The sequence below is a fragment of the Pan paniscus genome, chromosome 18, assembly GCF_029289425.2.
Source record: "Pan paniscus chromosome 18, NHGRI_mPanPan1-v2.0_pri, whole genome shotgun sequence".
NCBI classification, from domain to species: Eukaryota; Metazoa; Chordata; class Mammalia; order Primates; family Hominidae; genus Pan; species Pan paniscus.
In genome coordinates, this window is record NC_073267.2 from 85375373 (window position 1) to 85394437 (window position 19065).

The following is a 19065-nucleotide window of genomic DNA, read 5'->3' on the forward strand; positions in this document are numbered from 1 at the left end:
GGATGGAGCAAAGAGAAGAACTGCATCAAGGACTGTGAGAAGTGGCAAAATAAGCTGAACTGCTGAAAGCCAAAGGGGAGAGAAACCAATCAGGGACCAGCAGGTGGGTAGCAGAAAGTGTCAGGACCTCATCCATATTCCCTGGGCACACATCATTCTCTAGCATGTGCCACTATGAGGAATCCTGCAATAAGCACCTGCTTGAGGCTCTCTGCTTGAAGTGCTATGGAGTTAATGCCCCTGTATGGGAATTCGAGGGTGCCTACCCAGCTTCCCTGCAGACCAGAGAAGTTATACAACTGGATATTTGAAAGTTATCCTTCGAGTGGGATAATGGTTTCCATGCCATCTTTTAGAGGTCCCCAGTAGTAGTAAACATAGTTGCCCACAGTGGGAATCTACTTATGAATGCATCCTGCATAGGCTTCCTTCTCTTGTCTCATTCCCCACTTCTCTACAGTGCATCCTGGAATCATCATTAGTACTCAAATGCTTGTTCTCTTTTTTTTTCCTTCAAGAAAATATTTATTGCATATTATTAGTGATTATGTTTTACAGCAAAAGTAAACACATACACTTTTCACAAACACAAAATGGGAATCAAGGCATCTATCAAATGTAAATGTTGAACCAAGTCCTGGTTTTCAGAATTCAGCAGCCAATCCTGGTTCTGCACCAGGGCCACTAGGCTATCTGTGCTTAGTCCTCACCTTGGGCAATCAATGTTGCCCCAGCGAGCTGCAGCTTTGGTTTAGGTCCTGGCCCAGGGTCTGCAGGAATGGGGTTCAGGATTGGTGCAGAAGGCTGAGACAGTCTTGATGGTGTGGTTGTTCACTGTCGTGTCACCTGGTCCTGCAGAACTGCGGGAAGACCCAATCCTCAGCTTTGGGGGCCACCCCAATTATGCTGGGACCATTGTAAGTGGGGTATTTGAAAAGATGGCCAGCATGATATTTACTGATTTCTTTTGCATTTAATGAGTAGTTTCTAATATATTAAATAGCATTTTATTTTTCTTTTTTAGAGACAGGTTATCTCTCTGTCACCCAGGCTGGAATGCAGTGGCACTATCATAGCTCACTGCAGCCTCAAACTCCTGGGCTCAAGTGTTGTCCCTGCCTTGGCCTCTCAAAGTGCTGGGATGACAGGCATAAGCCACTATGCCTGGCCAACATTTTCTTTAATTTTTGCTGTATATTTTGAGTGTTTAGAAGTTTTGCCATACACATCTAGGGCCATACACATGCCATACACATCTCTAGGGTTTGCCATACACATCTGATCAGAATTAGTTTCAGATTTATATTAGCTTAAGTCCAGTGAAATATACATAGATGTTACTCCTATATGACTATTTCTCTTTCCCCTGGTTTTGGGGTATATATATTACATCTATTAATATTACAAATCCAACAATACATTATTATAAGGATTACTTCAGCAGCTATGACCATTTTTATTAGCATCTGTGATCATGTACCACCTCCTGTTATTGTCAAAATACATATATTAAACTTCTGTGTTACAGGATCAACTTATACATTATATACATATATTTTTATGCAGTTTTCAAAAAATCAGTTGAGAAAAAAGTGCATTTATAGTGTTTTTTATAATGACATAATTACCTTTACATGCTCTTTCCCTCCATATATATGATTATTTTGTTATGTATATATATATTTTTTTCTTTTTTTTTAAGACAGAGTCTCACTCTGTTGCCTAGGCTGGAGTGCAGTGGTGTGATCTCGGCTCACTGCAGCCTCTTCCTTCTGGGTTCAGCCATTTGTGTGCCTCAGCCTCCGAGTAGCTGGGACCACAGACGCACACCACCATGCTTGGCTAATTTTTTGAATTTTTTGTGGAGACCAGGTTTTGACATGTTGACCAGGTTAGTCTCCTGATCTCATGTGATCCACCTGCCTTGGCCTCCCAAAGTGCTAGGATTACAGGTGTGAGCCACCACACCCAGCTAAGCCACCCCGCCCAGCATTTGTTGGTTTTTCAATCCATACTCTGTGGAGTCAAGCTTCTGCAGGCCACCATAAAGTATATGGTCAGGAGCTCAGGAGCTATAATGCATGTGGACACTGCTTCTCTACAAGAAGGAACCAACATCTCATGGGGCTTTCCTGAAGACTTTTTTTTTTTTTTTTTTTTGAGATAGGATCTCACTCAGTCACTCAGGCCGGAATATAGTGGAACCATCACAGCTCACTGCAGCCTCCACCTCCCGGGCTCAAGTGATACTTCCATCTCAGCCTCCCAGTTAAATGGGACTACAGGCACATGCCATTGTGCCTGGCTTAAATGTTTTTTTTTTTTTTTTTGAGAAATGTTTCCCAGGCTGGTCTTGAACTCCTGGGCTCAAGTGATCCTCCTGAACCAGCTTCCTGAGTAGCTGGTACCACAGGAGCTCACTATCGCACACAGCTAATTTTTTTTAAAAGTTTTTTTTTTTTTAGAGATGGGGTCTCACCACGTTGCCCAGGCTCTCGTCATGAACCCTTAGGCTCAAACAACCTCACCTCAGCTGGCTTTTTAAAAAAAATTTATTTTTATTTATTTATTTACTTATTTTTATTTTTTATGTGGAGGCTTCTGGAGACGGCTTTGCTTTGGCCTGCTGTGTGTGTTACTGTGGGCTTGACCTGTGGCTATGGTTCTGTGATACTTAGCAACTACTTTGCAAAGCTGCATCCTTGGGTTCCTGTGGCAGGCCCGTGTAGACCCCTCAACCTAAAACTGCTGCATTTGAGTCCTGAGTTGCTTGAAGCCCCTTCCTGCATATCTTGCCCCAGAGGCAGCAGGGGTGAGTCGGCAGCTATTTGGGGAGGCACGTGCTGCAGTTGAGAGCACAACGGCTTTCCATTATTCTGAGGCAGTTGACTCTGCAGCTGTGACTGAGCCGAGGGCCACTGCTTCTCTAGATCCCAAGGACCCGAGTCCATTGGCAGCTGTTCCTGCAACATCATCCCCTCTGAGTAATTCTGAGGCTGTTGGTGCTGCTGCAGGTGATACTGCCAATCATTCTGCTGCTGTTCTCCCAGCACTGAGAGACAGAATGAGCAAAGATAATGGTCTTTCTTCACCCCGTAAGCACCTTGAGCGTAATCCAAAAGGAAGGGACTTGCATGCTGGCTTTCCCTGGTTTCAGTCCTTTCTCCATGAAAATATGGCACAGAAGATGGGGGAGGATGAAGGCATTCTGCAGAGTTGTAGCTGAGAAAACGATAGGCAGTAGAATGCTCACTTCCTGTGTCACCTCCATACTCCAAAGCATAGCGTGGATGCTTTTCAGTGCCTGCGACCAGATAGGAGCACTGGGAACCCACCTGTTGACTGGGAATCCCTTGTTCCTCCAGAGAAGAGCACATGGAGCCCACCTGTTGACTGGGAGTCTCTTGGTTCTCCAAAGAGAAGCAATTGTAGCCCATCTGTTGACAGGAAATCCTCTGTTTCTCCAGAAGGGAGCAACCAGGTCTTCTCATCAGAGCCCTCTTGGCACAGGAAAAACTCTGCTCTGTGGCATAGTTGGAAGCTGCAACCTGGGTTTCCTGGAGGCTTAAAAATGGACGGGCTTGGACTGGGAAATCGTGTTTTTTCCAAGTAAGAAATATTCTTTGTCTTTCTTCCGGTGGAAGTCTGGCTCTATTGTTCTGGAACCAGTTCTAAACGGAAAAGATAATATTGTATTATCAAATCTACTTCTCTGATTATATTCCTCTATGCATTCCTTCATGTAGGAGGCTTTTTCTTTTTAAGCCTTTTAAAAGCAGAGTCCCTGACTTGCCTTCAGACATTAAGGCTTATAAAAAATAAGACAATCTCCCTAGAACTGCACATATGATACCAGAGGTCATGCATCATGCATTTCTAGAACCATAACCTCCTTCACTGGAGACAGTGACACCATGGTTTACGTGTAAACCTAGGCTGTCCGGAATCTATCTCCAACCTACTTGTGACCTATATGCAATCTTCTCCTGCTTGCTCACTGAGACCCACTCTGTGCTACAGAAGAGGCTCCCAGCTGTCCCACCTAGACGTGGATTGTTCCTACAACCCTGCTACTTTACTCATGCTCTTCCACCAGGAAGAATTAATAATGTATTTTCTGATACCATTTCTGTTGCATATATGCACATAATTCTTACATACATTGGGTTCAAGGGTCACAAGTAAAGAGTGCAATTGTTTCAATTATTTATTGACCATATGTTTGTTGTATGACTCTGTGAGGAGAAGAAACAAACCATTTTTCCTCTGCTCTCATACCACAACAGTCACAGAAAGACTACTGTGAGCAAATGTGTTTCCCCCCACACAAGGCAAGCAATCAGTTCTGCAGTGCACACCAGCTGGGTGTCCTCCAATTCAATTCCAGCACTGCCTACCTGGAAACACTGTCAGATCCCACAGGTCGAGGGCTCAGTCCTGCAAGACTGCCCCTCCTTCAGATGCCAGTTGCAAGTCTGGGCTTTTACAACTTTTGACTTACTGGCTTTGGGTTGGGGCTCCTGTGACCTCCTTTTTGGGTTTGATTAACTTGCCAGAGCAGCTCACAGAACTCAGGGAATCACATATGTTTGCCAGTTTGTTACAAAGGATATAGATTCATAGGGTGAGATATGGGGGAAGGGGTGCAGAGCTTTCATGCCCTGCCTGGACAAGCCACCCTCCAGGAACTTCCACATGTTCATCTATCTGGAAGCTCCCCAAACCCACTTTTTTCTCCCTTTTTCTTTCTTTCTTTTTTTTTAATGGAGGCTTCATTGCACAGGCATGATTGATTAAACCATCGACTGCTGGTGATCAACTTAACCATCAGCGCCTTCCCCTCCCCAGAAGTTGGAGGGTGGGGCTGAAAGTCCCAACCCTCTAATCCTGCTTGGATCTTTACAGCTCTCATCCTGAAGCTACTAGGGTCTACTACCCATCAGTCAACTCATTAGTGTAGAAAAAGACATAGCTTTGGAGTGCTTTTTGTATCCCAAGAAGCTATGGTTTGAATAAGGGAGATAATTCTTTTTTTTTTTTTTGAGACGGAGTCTCGCTCTGTCGTCCAGGCTGGAGTGCAGTGGCGCAATGTCGGCTTACTTCAAGCTCCGCCTCCCAGGTTCATTCTATTCTTCTGCCTCAGCCTCCTGAGTAGCTGGGACTACAGGTGCCCGCCACCAAGCCTGGCTAATTTTTTTTGTATTTTTAGTAGAGACGGGGTTTCACCGTGTTAGCCAGGATAGTCTCGATCTCCTGACCTCATGATCCGCCCGCCTCGGCCTCCCAAAGTGCTAGGATTACAGGCGTGAGCCACTCACTGCGCCCGGTGGGAGGTAATTCTTATAGTTCAGGCTACAGGGTAAGTTACTTGCATAATCTAACAGGAACCTCTCATTTTTATATTTCCATGCCCTGTGCTACTAAATTCAGAATTGCTTTAGGCTATTAGGAGCACTGAAGCTACAAGGATCTTTGATCCACACACAGGATAATTGTTTAAAACAAAACCATGACTAGGCACAATGAACCAAGCACCTATGACACAAAATTACACATATTTTAGAGAAAACTGAGGTGCAGGAGTGCTATGGTTTAAATGTCCGCACCAAAACTCATCTTGAAACTGTAAACCAAAAATACAATTCTAAGGCCCCCTAACCATCTTAATGGACCCCTCCTCTCAGCCAAGGGCTGTCCAAAGTTAACTGAAAAACTAGTTCAGACCTTGATAGCAAAGGGGAGCCAGACCTGCCTCATTATACCCTCCTTTCTTTTGGGAATACTGATAAAACAGACTCCTCAAGTATGATAAGAAACATAGAACAAGGTTGGCGCGGTGGCTCACGCCTGTAATCCCAGCACTTTGGGAGGCCGAGGCAGGTGGATCACGAGGTCAGGAGATTGAGACCATACTGGCTAACATGGTGAAACCCTGTCTCTACTAAAAAAAATACAAGAAATTAGCCGGGCGTGGTGGCGGGCACCTGTAGTCCCAGTTATTCAGGAGGCTGAGGCAGGAGAATGGCATGAACCTGGGAGGCGGAGCTTACAGTGAGCTGAGATCGTGCCACTGCACTCCAGCCTGGGCGACAGAGCAAGACTCTGTCTCGAAAAAAAAAAAAAAAAAAGAAAGAAACATAGAACATACTCTTCAAGTCTGATAAGAAACATTTACAGTCTATTCTTTCTGAAATCTGGTACCTGGTGGCTTCATCAGCATGACAATACTTTGGTCTCCACAATTCCTTATGGTAACCCAGACATTCCTTTCTAGTGATAATAACTCTTTCAACTAACCACCAATCAGAAAATCTTTGAATCTGCCTATGACTTGGAAGCCCCTGCTTCCAGTTGTCCTGCCTTTCCAGACCCAAGCAATGTACATCTTACATGTATCGACTGACGCCTTATGTCTCCCTAAAACGTATAAAACCAACTTGTGGCCTGACCACCTTGGGCACATATCATCAGGACCTCCTGAAGCTGTGTCACAGGCATGTTCTTAACCTTGATAAAACTTTCTAAATTGATTAAGATCTGTCTCAGATACTTTTGTTTTATAAAACTGTATCTTCAGCCGGGTGCAGTGGCTCACGCCTGTAATCCCAGCACTTTTGGAGGCCGAGGTGGGCAGATCACCTGAGGTCGGGAGTTTGAGACCAGCCTGACCAACATGGAGAAACTCCGTATTTACTAAAAGTACAAAATTAGCTAGGCATGGTGGCACGTGCTTGTAATCCCAGCTACTCGGGAGGCTAAGGCAGGAGAATTGCTTGAACTGGGGAGGCAGAGGTTGCAGTGAGGTGAGATTGTGCCATTGCACTCCAGCCTGGGCAACAAGAGCAAAACTCCATCTCAAAAAAAAAAAAAAAGAAGAAAAGAAAAACAAACAAAAACCCAAAATCTTAATCTTCAACATGGCAGCACTGAGAGGTGAGGCCTTAAAAGGTGATTGGATCACGAGGACTTTGCCCTCATGAATGGATTAACACATTCATGGATTAACGGATTAATGGGTTATCATGGGAGTGGTACTGGTGGCTTTACAAGAGTAAGAGACCCCTGAGCTAGTACCCTCAGCCACCTTGCCATGTGATACCCTGTACCACCTTGGTCCCCACCAGCAAGAAAGCTCTCACCAGATGCAGCCCCTTGACCTTGGACTTCTCAGCCTCCATAACTATAAGAAATAAATGTTTTCTTTATAAATCACTCAATTTCAGATATTCTGTTCTAAGCAACAGAAAAAGGACTAGGAGAGTCAAGAATTTGTCAGAGATTATAGAGCCAGTGGGAGGCAGCGCTCATGAGAGTCTAACCAAAAAAAGCAAGTGCCTGCTTTCATATATCACAGGGCCTCCTATGCTCCTGCCCTAGTCATGATTGCTTCCTGCTTACAATAGGGGTACTTTCTGTAAACACAGGCAGCTCAGTGCAATGCAATGCAATTTAAATCGCAAGTTTCCATGAACTCCCTTTCATAAGCCTGTCCTTTGATGGGCATGGAAAATGATTAATAAGCAATACCAAAATTGAGAAAGTTGGAAATTCAGAAATGTAAAAAAAAAAAATGGTAATACTGTAAGAATGTGTACTTACAGAAAGGACTGTGCCACTGCCAGTGCTTCAGCTGCCTGGCATTTAAAGTTTTAACTCGATTGAAGAATTGAGAGATCATGGCGGACAAGAGGCAGGACTAGATTGTGGCTCCCACATGGACAGACAGAGCAGTGTGTGGAGACTCGCATGGTGAAATTTTGCTCCAGAACTACTGCAGGAATAAAGCAGGAAAGCTGAGAGAACCCACAGACCCTCTGAAGGAAGTAGATTGCTCCTGAAGGGCCCGGGAGATGCCCCCAAATACTCTGATGCTCTCTTCAAAATGGGACCTCCTGGCAGGAAGCCAACAAGCACAAAAATAGTGCATTAAACAACCAAAACTAAGGTCCCTCACAGGGTCCATTTCACACCCCCCTGCCACCTCCACCAGAGCAGGTGCTGGTATCCACAGCTGAGAGACCTGCAGATGGTTCAAATGACAGGACTCTGTGCAGACAACCCCCAGTACCAGCCCGGAGCCCGGTAGACATGCTGGGTGGCTAGATCCAGAAGAGAGATAACAACCACTACAGCTCGGCTCTCAGGAAGCCGTATCCCTGGGAAAAGAGAAAGAGTACTACATCAAGGGAACACCCTGTGGGACAAAAGAATCTGAACAGCAACCTTGAGCCCTAGCACTTCCCTCTGACATGGCCCACCCAAATAAGAAGGAACCAGAAAAATAATTCTGGTAATATGAGAAAGCAAGGTTCTTTAACACGCCCCAAAAAATCACACTACCTCACCAGCAATGGAGCCAAACCAAAAAGAAATCCATGACTTACCTGAAAAAGAATTCAGAAGGTTAGTTATTAAGCTAGTCAAGGATGCACCAGAGAAAGGTGAAGTACAATTTAAGGAGATGAAAAAACTAATAAAAGGAATAAGGGGAGAAATCTTCAGTGAAATATATAGCATAAATAAAAAACAATAAAAACTTCAGGAAATAATAGATGCACTTAGAGAAATGTAAAATTCTCTGGAAAACCTCAGCAATAGAATCAAACAAGCAGAAGAAAGAACTTCAGTGCTTGAAGACAAGATTTTTGAATTAATCTCATCCAACAAAGACAAAAAAGAATAAGAAAAAATGAACAAAGCCTCCAAGAAGTTTGGGATTATGTTAAGTGACCAAGCCTAAGAATAATTGGCATTCCTGAGGAAGAAGAGAAATCTAAAAGTTTGAAAGGCTTATTTGGGGGAATAATCAAGGAAAACTTCCCTGGACTTGCTAGAGACCTAGACATCCATATACAAGAAGCTCAAAGAACATCTGGGAAATTCATCCCAAAAAATAATTGCCTAGGCACATTGTCATCAAGTTTGTCTAAAGTTAAGATGAAGGAAAGAATCTTAAGAGCCATGAGACAAAAGCACCAGGAAACCTATAAAGGAAAACCTATCAGATTAACAGCAGATTTCTCACCAGAAACTCTACAAGCTAGAAGGGATTGGGGCCCTATCTTTATCCTCCTTAAACAAAACAATTATCAGCCAAGAATTTTGTATCCAGTGAAAGTAAGCATCATAAATGAAGAAAAGATATAGTCTTTCAGACAAACAAATGCTGAGATAATCTGCCACTACCAAGCCACACTACGAGAACTGCTAAAAGGAGCTCTGAAATCTTGAAATAAATCCTGGAAATGCATCAAAACATAGCCTTTTAAAGCATAAATCTCACAGGACCTATACAACAAAAAAACACCAAGGTATAGCCAGGTGCAGTGGCTCATGCTTGTAATCCCAGCACTTTGGGAGGCTGAGGCGGGTGGATCACTTGAGGTCAAGAGTTTGAGACTAGCCTGGCCAACATGGCGAAACCCCAATTCTACTAAAAATACAAAAATTATCTGGACATGGTGGCAGGCGTCTGTAATCCCAGCTACTTGGGAGGATGAGACAGGAGATAATCACTTGAACTGGGGAGGAAGAGGTTGCAGTGAGCCAAGACTGCACCACTGCACTCCAGCCTGGGCAACAGAGCAAGACTCTGTCCCAACAAACCAACCAACCAACCAAGGTATACACGCAACAAATAGCACAATGAATGGAATAGTACCTCACATCTCAATACTAACATTGAATGTAAATGGCCTAAGTGCTCCACTTAAAACATACGGAATTGCAGAATGGATAAGAACTCACCAGTCACATATCTGCTGCCTTTAAGAGACTCACCTAACATGTAAGAACTCACATAAACTTAAGGTAAAGGGGTGGAAAAGGACATCCATGGCAATGGATACCAAAAGCAAGCAGGAGTAGCTATTTTTTATCAGACAACACAAACTTTAAAGCAACAGCAGTTAGAAAAGACAAAGAGGGACATTATATAATGGTAAAAGGCCTTGTACAACAGGAAAATATCACAATCCTAAATATATATGCACCTAAAGCTGGAGTTCCCAAATTTATAAAACAATTACTACCAGACCTAAGAAATGGGATAGATAGCAATACAATAATAGTGGAGGATGGCTGGGTGTGGTGGCTCACACCTGTAATCCTAGCACTTTGGAGGCTGAGGCAGGCAGATCACCTGAGGTCAGGAGTTCAGGACCAGCCTGGCCAACAAGTCTCTACTGAAAACACAAAATTAGCCTGGTGTGGTGGTACATGCCTATAATTCCAGCTACGTGGGAGGCTGAGGCAGGAGAATTGCTTGAACCTGGGAGATGGAGGTTGCAGTGAGCTGAGATAGTGCCATTGCACTCCAGCCTGGGCAACAAGAGTGAAACTCCATCTCAAAAAAGAAAAAAAAAAATGGAGGACATCAATACTCCACTGACAGCACTAGACAGGTCATCAAGACAAAGTCAACAAAAAACAATGGATTTAAGCTATACTCTGGAACAAATGGACTTCACAGATATTTGCAGAACATTCTACCTAGCAAATGCAGAATGTACATTCTATTAATCAGCACATGGAATTTTCTCCAAGATAGACCATATGATAGGTCACAAAACAAGTCTCAATAAATTTAAGAAAACTGAAATTATATAAAGGACTCTCTCAGACCACAGTGGAATAAAACTGGGAATCAACTCCAAAAGGAACCTTCAAAACCATGCAAATGTATGGAAATTAAATAACCTGTTCCTGAATGATCATTGGGTCAACAGTGAAATCAAGATGGAAGTTAAAAAATTCTTCAAACTGGCCAGGTGTGGTGGCTCACACCTGTAATCCCAGCACTTTGGGAGGCCGAGGCAGGCAGATCACCTGAGGTCAGGAGTTCGAGACCAGCCTGGCCAATATGGTGAAACCCTGCCTCTACTAATAATACAAAAATTAGCCAGGTGTGGTGGCGTGTGCCTGTAGCCACAGTTAGTCAGGAGACTGAGGCAGAAGAATTGCTTGAACCCGGGAGGTGGAGGTTGCAGTGAGCTGAGGTCATGCCACTGTACTCCAGCCTGGGTGACAGAGGGAGACTCCATTTCCAAAAAAAAAAAAAAAAAAAAATTAGAAAAAAATTAGTAATGAAATTACTTACACAATATTTTTGTATTTTTTTCATATAAAACCTGATCTGTATTCTTATTCTATTTATATTAACGGGCAGTTTCTTCCAAGTTTCAAGCAACCAATAAATCTGTGCACTATTACAGAACACAGAGAGCAAGGGAAATCTTTGCCATTCTGTTATAAAATATAACTCTAGTTCAATCAATTTTTATAGTAATTAACAGGCATTTTCTCAACTGATTCTATGATATCAGAAAAATGTCCACAAATATTGGTTCATGCAGCAGATAATTGTAAAGCCCTTACCACTCTGCTAGGGCTTGTGCCAGATCCCAGGGCATTATTCATAAACAGGCAATTTTCAAATTTGTATCTTCTAAGTGCCCTCCCCTGAATTTCAGACTTGCATATTCAAATGTTCTCTTAGTATTTCCACTTGTATGTTTATCTGACATGTGAAACATGTGTCCAAAATGTAAACTTTGATTTCTCTGACACACCTGCCCCTCCCTAGGTCCCCTCCTTAGTAAAAGGCAACTGCTATCTTCCATAGACTTAAGTCAAGCATCCAAGTAACCTTTGAGTCCACCTTACCTTTCACAGCATATCCCACACATAGTAAACTTTGTCAGCTCCATCTCAAACATCTACAGTCTCATTAGTCCCATCCACCTGGCACAGCTAGCAAGCTGGCCCAAACCACCGTCACCACCACTAACTACAGCAGCATCAACTCATCCACTGCTTCCAAATTTGCCTCACTGCAGTCTAGTTTTCAGAATACATACCCACTGTATTTTCACAAACATACATACATAATAATACCGTTTTCCTATGTGATGAAATGCTATATACTGCTTAATTCTATATATATATATATATATATATATATATTTTTTTTTTTTTTTTTTTTTTTTTTTGAGACAGAGCCTCGCTCTGTCACCCAGGCTGGAGTGCAGTGGTGGGATCTCTGCTCACTGCAGCCTCTGCCTCCTGGGTTCCAGCGATTCTCCTGCCTCAGCCTCCCAGGTAGCTGAGATTACAGGCACGCACCACCACTCCTGGCTAATTTTTGTATTTTTAGTAGAGAAGGGGTTTCACCATGTTGGTCAGGCTGGTCTCAAACTCCTGACCTCGTGATTCGCCCACTTTGGCCTCCCAAAGTGCTAGGATTATAGGCATAAGCCACCGCAACAGGCCTATATTTTTCATATTGTGTGTGTGTGTACAATTTTCTCTCAAATTGGTTCTGGATACCAAGATCTGAGGATGTTTCTGTCCTTTACATAAAACTGTGTAGAATTTGCATATATGCTGGGCATGTCCTCTCATGTCCTTAAAACCACCTCCAGATTACTTACAAGACCTAATACCTAATATAACACAAATGCTACATAAGTAGTTCTTATTCTGTATTGTTTTAAAATTCGTATTTTTTTTTAATTGTGCAGTGGTGGGATGAAGGCTGGGATTACAGGTGTGAGCCACTGGGCCCAGCCTATTTTCTTTTTTTAAATTTTCCAAATATTTTCCATTTGTGGTTAGTTAAATCCGTGCATGTGGAACCAGTGGATATGGAGGATTAATTGTATAGCTGTATATATTTTGATTACTCTCTCCCATTTCTTTGAATTCTGTACCTTTTTATCTAATCTTCTGGCTTCTACCTCCATCTATACTTATTGCCCTTTAATTTTCTAGGAAATGGCTGGAGATGGTGGCTAACGCCTGTAATCCCAGCACTTTGGGAGGCCGAGATGGGTGCATTGCTTGACCCCAGGAGTTCGACACCAGCCCGGGCAACATGGCAAGACTCCCATCTTTACAAAAAATACAAAGCCCAGTGTGGTGGTGGGAGCTTGTAGTCCTTGCTACTAAATGGGGAGCGCTGAGGTTGGGGAGTCACCTGAGCCCAGGAAGTTGAGGCTGCAGTGAGCCGTGATCGCTCCATTGCACTCCAGACTGGGCGACTGGAGTGAGACCTTTCCTAAAAAAAAAAAAAACTAAGAAACATGCATATGAGGTTGAACTTACGTTTATCACGTTAACCGGACAATCAAATTTGTTGGCCAGTGTTTTCCTAGTGGTGAAATCAGGATAACCGTTCTCTCCAAATATTTCCTTAAGTTCCTGCAATAATTCTTCAGAAAATTTATGTCGGTGTTTTGTTTTTCTTTTTTTCTTTGTTTGTCTTTCTTCATTATGATGATCCTCTTCAGCTGGGAAAGCTGACAAAAGTATAAGTAGCGAGAAGAGCATTGGAGAATATTGGTAATAACCAGACCAAAGAAGAGTGTTAGCACCATTGATTCCCTTCCCTTCCCAAGTTGAAATCCAGGCGTGACCTCATAGCTACTCACAATAATAAAATTACAAATGAAAGCAGGAATTGGCTAACTCTAGGCCTATGGGCCAGATCCAGCCAGTTGCGTTTTTGTAAATAGAGTTTTTTTGAAACACCAGTCACCAGCCACATTCTTTTACTTATGTCTTATCTATGGCTGTTTTCAAGCCACAATAGCGGAATCGGTAGTTGAGGCTCAGATGTGTCCAGGGTCCACACAGCCTAACATATTTACTATCTGGATTTGAGAATTTATCTTTTATTTATTTATTTATTTTGTCACCCCGGCTGGAGTGCAGTGGTGTGATCTTGGCTCACTGCAACCTCTGCCTCCTGGGTTCAAGCAATTCTCCTGCCTCAGCCTCCCAAGTAGCTGGGATTACAGGCACCCGCCACTACGCCCAGCTAATTGTTTGTATTTTTAGTAGAGACGGGATTTCACCATGTTGGCCAGGCTGGTCTTGAATTCCTGACCTCGTGATTTGCCTGCCTCGGCTTCCCAAAGTGCTGGGATTACAGGCGTGAGCCACCGCGCCGGCTGAGAATTTATCTTTAAAATTAGAACTAATTGCAGAAGAATATTTTATTATTTCATCACTGTAATATACAACAGGAAAAACTGATCTATACTGATTGGAAGGCAGGATATGGGCTACTGAGGGAATGGAATCGGAGCCTGAAAGGGAGAGAACAGAGGCCTTTGGGTGCCACTAAGTTCTCTCTATCTGAGTGCTCGCTGAGTTCCATGAGTGTAGCTGGTTTGTGAACATTTGTTAAATTAAACATGTGTAAATATTTGCTATTTTTGGCATGCACAGTATATTTCAGTTAAAAGTTTATTGATTTGTTTATTTTTGAGATGGAGTCTCACTGTCGCCGAGGCTGGAGACCAGTGATGCTATCTCTATTTACTGCAACCTCCACCTCCTGGGTTCAAGCGATTCTTGCGCCTCAGCCTCCTGAGTAGCTGGGACTACCACCCTCAGCTAATTTTTGTATTTTTAGCAGAAATGAGGTTTCCCCATGTTGGCCAAGGCTGATCTCCAACTCTTGAGCTCAAGTGATCCACCTTTCTCAGCCTCCGAAAGTGCTAGGATTACAGGCATGAGCCACCAGGCCAGGCCTAAAATTTTATTTTTAAATGGCCTTCAAGCCTTACTCAATCTGTACCCTTCTGTAAATTTATTCCTGACATCGCTTCTTCTTTTCCCCCTCACTCAGTGCCCTGCAGCTATGTCAGTCTCTTTGCTTGTCCTTTGAACACCTGGAGGAATCTCCACTCGGGCTATTCTCTCTTCCTGGGAAGGTCTCCACTTCTTCCTCTTCTGATCCCCTTGATTCACTCCCTCACCTCCCTCCATGCCTTTGTTCAAAACTCACTTTCCCAGGGAGTCCTACCCTAACCACCCTATTAAAAATGGAAGAACAGGCTGTGTGCGCCGGCTCACGCCTATAATCCCAGCATTCTGGAAGGCCGAAGCCAGCAGATAACTTGAGGTCAGGAGTTCGAGGATAGCCTGGCCAACATGAAACAAAAATTAGCCAGGCGTGGTGGTGTGCACCTACAATCCCAGCTATTCGGGAGGTTGAGGTGGGAGCATTGCTTGAGCCTGGGGAAGGCAGGGGCTGCAGTGAGGAGAGATCGCTACACTCTACTCCAGCCTGAGTGATAGAGTAAGACTCTGTCTCCAAAAAAAAAAAAAAAAATTGAAATACCTTTCCAGATCAGAATTCTCAATTTCTTTTATCCTACTGTTTTTAGTTCCTTTCTCTGTAACACTATCGTGACTCAAAATTACCAAATAATTCACGTGTTGATGACACCATCTGTCTTCCCTTCACTTCTCTACAAACATACTAGATTGGAAGCCCCAGAGAGCGTGGCTTTTAGTCTATCTTATTTACTATTTTTTGAAAGCCTAAAGTAGTACCTTATAAAAATAGACACTTTAAAGCACAACATAGGCTGATTGAAAACAAAAAACCCCAAATAGAAACACAATAAATATTTTTTAAATGGGTGAATTAAAACATTTATGAATGAACTGGTGTTAAACACTGATGCAAAAGCCCCGAGCCCTGAGAAAGACTAGAATGTTCTAGAAATAGCAAGGAAGAGACTACGAATGGAGTACAAAGTGTGACTGAAAAAGAGAGAGGAGGTAAGGTGAGACAGTAAATGGAAGCCAAATCAGGGGGGCTTGCAGCCATGTAAGGATGGCTTTTGCATGCTAATAAAGGGCAAAGATGTGGCTAGAATGGGGCGAGCCATGCTGTCACCTGGGACATGCTAAAAAAACTCATTAATTCAACGGGTGCGGTGGCTCTCACCTGTAATCCCAGCACTTTGGGAGCCTGAGGTGGGCGGATCACTTGAGGTCAAGAGTTCGAAACCAGCTTGGCCAACATGGTGAAACCCTGTCTCTACTAAAAATAAAAAGAAAAAAAATCAGCTGGTCATGGTGGCGGGTGCCTGTAATCCCAGCTACTCAGGTGGCTGAGGTAGGAGAATTGCTTGAAACCGGGAGGCGGAGATTTTAGTGAGCCGAGATTGCACCACTGCACTCCTGCCTGGGCTACAGAGTGAGACTCCATCTCAAAAAAAAAAAAAAAAAAAAAAAAAAAATTACCTTGATTGGCATTGGTTTACAATTTCAAAATAATTTCGCACGTATTGTAGGACAGAGCAAGTGAATATAAATTGAACCAGGGCATTCACTGTAAGAGAAGGGGCCACAAATGTACAGTAGGAAAGTTAAGAAAGAATCTTGTGTATGCCGGGTGGAGTGGCTCACACCTGTAATGCCAGCATTTATAATTTTTATTTTGTTTTGTTTTTGAGATAGAGATGCACTCTGTCCACCCAAGCTGTAGTGCAATGGTGCAGTCATGGGTCACTGCAGCCTTGACCTCCTGGGCTCAAGTGATCTTATCAACTCAGCCTCCCAAGTAGGACTACAGGCTTGCAATACACCCGGATAATTTTTGAATTTTTAGTAGAGACAGGCCTTCACTATGTTGACCAGGCTGGTTTTGAACTCCACTTGTAGGATCAAGCAATCCTCCTGCCTTGGCCACCCAAAGTGTTGGGATACAGGCGTGAGCCACCACACCCAGCTAATCCCAGCACTTTGGGAGGCTGATGTGGGCAGACTGCTTGATTGCTTGATGCCTGGAGTTCCAGACCAGCCTGGGCAACAAAATGGGACCTCAGTTTTAAAAAACAAAAACAAAAACAAAAACAAAAACCAAAAAAGCAAAAAACAAATTAGCATGTGTGGTGGCACGTGCCTGTATTCCTAGCTACTCCTGAGGCTGAGGTGTTTGCTTGAGCCCAGGAAGTTGAGGCTGCAGTGAGCCATGCAGGTGCCACTGCACTCCAGCTGGGGATGACGGAGTAAGACCTTGTCTCAAAAAAAAAAAAAGACAAAAAAAAAAAAGACAAAAAAAAGAAAAAGGGAAACTTGTGACCTTGTGTAGTCAATTCTGATTTGGAGGCCAGGTGTGGCTCATGCCTGTAATCCCAGCACTTTGGGAGGACCAGGCGGGCAGATCACTTGAGCTCAGGAGTTTGAGACCAGCCTGGGCATCATGTTGAAACCTCTTCTCTACGAAAAATATAAAAATTAGCTGGGCATGGAGGCACATGCCTGTGGTCCCAGCTACTTGGGAGGCTGAGGTGGGAAGTTTCCTTTAGCCTGGGAGGTGCAGTGAATGGTGATACTGCCACTGCACTGTAGCCTAGGAGAGAGAGTGAGACTCTGTCTCAAAAAAAAAAAAAAAAAAAAAAAATTAAAAAAAAGTCTGACTTGGAGATATCAGTTTAATTTCATCACTTAAAAATAATTTCCTAGGTCTGTCTACCTGAAAGGTCTAGAAGCCATTAAACCCCCTTAGCAACCAGCACACCTAGGGCCTAAACTATAGTTTGATAATACCAATTCCTATTAAAAGAAACCGGAGTTTTCTTAGTAAATGGCTGATTCTAGGTCTGGGGTAGAAAGGCACAAAGCAAGATTAGAACATCCTACCTGTGGCTCACAACTGTAATCCCAGCAATTTGGGAGGCCAAGGGGGTGCGAATGGCTTGAGCTCAGGAGTTTGAGATCAGCCTGGGCAACATGGCAAAACCCTGTCTCTACCAAAAATACAAAAAATTAGCTGGATGCAGTGGTGTGTGCCTGTGGTCCCAGGTACTTGGGAGGCTGAGGTTGGAGGATCACTTGAGCCTGGGAGGTGGGGGTTGCAGTGAGTTGAGATTGTGCCACTGCACTCCAGCCTGGGTGACAGAGAGAGATCTCGTCTTAAAAAAAAAAAAAGATAAAAAAAAAAGATAAAAGAAAAGAAAAAATTCCATCAAAAAGACGAAAATACTTATGAATAACTTTAACAAAATAAGTGCAAAATCTGTACTTTGGCTGGGGGTGGTGGCTCACACCTGTAATCCCAGCACTTTGGGAGGCCAAGGCAGGTGGATCAAGAGGTCAGGAGATCGAGACCATCCTAGCTAACACAGTGAAACCCCATCTCTACTAAAAATACAAAAAATTAGCCGGGCATGGTGGCGGGCACCTGTAGTCCCAGCTACTTGGGAGGCTGAGGCAGGAGAATGGTGTGAACCTGGGAGGTGGAGCTTGCAGTGAGCCGAGATCGCGCCACTGCACTCCAGCCTGAGCGACAGAGCGAGACTCCGTTTCAAAAAAAAAAAAAAAAAAAGAAGTGCAAAATCTGTACTTTGAAAAAAAATTGTTGAATAAAATTAAAGTAGACCTAAATAAATGGATAATTTATGTACAAGATTCAGAAAACTTAATATTGCTAATATAATTATGTTCAAGTTGATCCACAGATTCAATACAAAGTAAAAATCCCTATCAAAATCCCAGCTAACTGCTTTGGAGAAATTGATAAGCTGATCTTAAAATTCATATGAAAATTTAAGAGGCTCCAAATAGCCAAAATAATCTTGAGAAAGAACAAAGATGGGTACATACTTCCTGATTTTAAAACTTACTATATATATATGCAATACCATTGATATTATTATTTGAGACGGAGTCTCGCTCTGTCTCCCAGGCTGGAGTGCAGTGGCACGATCTCGGCTCACTGCAACCTCTGCCTCCTGGGTTCAAGCGATTCTCCTGCCTCAGATTCCTGAATAGCTGGGGGTACTGGCGCACGCCACCATGCCTGACTAATTTTTGTATTTTTAATAGAGATGGGGTTTCACCACCGGGTGCGGTGGCTCACGCCTGTAATCTCAGCACTTTGGGAGGCTAAGGCAGGCAGATCACAAGGTCAGGAGTTCGAGACCAGCCTGGCCAATATGGTGAAACCCCCGTCTCTACTAAAAATACAAAAATTAACCAGTCGTGGTGGTGGGCACCTGTAGTCACAGCTACTCAGGAGGCTTAGGCAGGAGAATCGCTTGAACCCAGCAGGCAGAGGTTGCAGTGAGCCGAGATCGTGCCACTGCACTCCAGGCTGGGTGACAGAGCGAGACTGTCTCAAAAGAAAAAAAAAAAAAAAGAGATGGGGTTTCACCATATTGGTCAGGCTGGTCTTGAACTTTTGACCTCATGATCTGCCCGACTTGGCCTCCCAAAGTGCTGGGATTACAGGTGTGAGCCAGCGTGCTCAGTACATTGATA

General features: G+C 43.5%; 1 protein-coding gene across 1 annotated transcript; it reads right to left on the reverse strand.

The window, feature by feature from the left end:
* Positions 1–438: 438 nt before the first annotated feature.
* On the reverse strand, positions 439–18051 carry CPHXL2 (cytoplasmic polyadenylated homeobox like 2). The gene is made up of 2 exons (XM_034940753.3): positions 13105–18051; positions 439–3671 (listed from the first exon to the last, which is right to left on the reverse strand). Exons 1-2 carry the CDS (start codon positions 13327–13329, stop codon positions 2682–2684), a joined length of 1215 nt encoding a protein of 404 aa, XP_034796644.3. The 5' UTR covers positions 13330–18051; the 3' UTR covers positions 439–2681.
* Positions 18052–19065: the final 1014 nt, after the last annotated feature.

Excerpts from the sequence above, each read along its gene's own strand:
- CPHXL2 (XM_034940753.3), bottom strand. The coding sequence starts at position 13,329 with ATGCTCTTCTCGCTACTTATACTTTTGTCAGCTTTCCCAGCTGAAGAG. Across the intron at positions 3,672-13,104 it reads GTCCGGTTAACGTGATAAAC|AACTGGTTCCAGAACAATAG; the intron begins GTAAGTTCAACC and ends TTTTCCGTTTAG.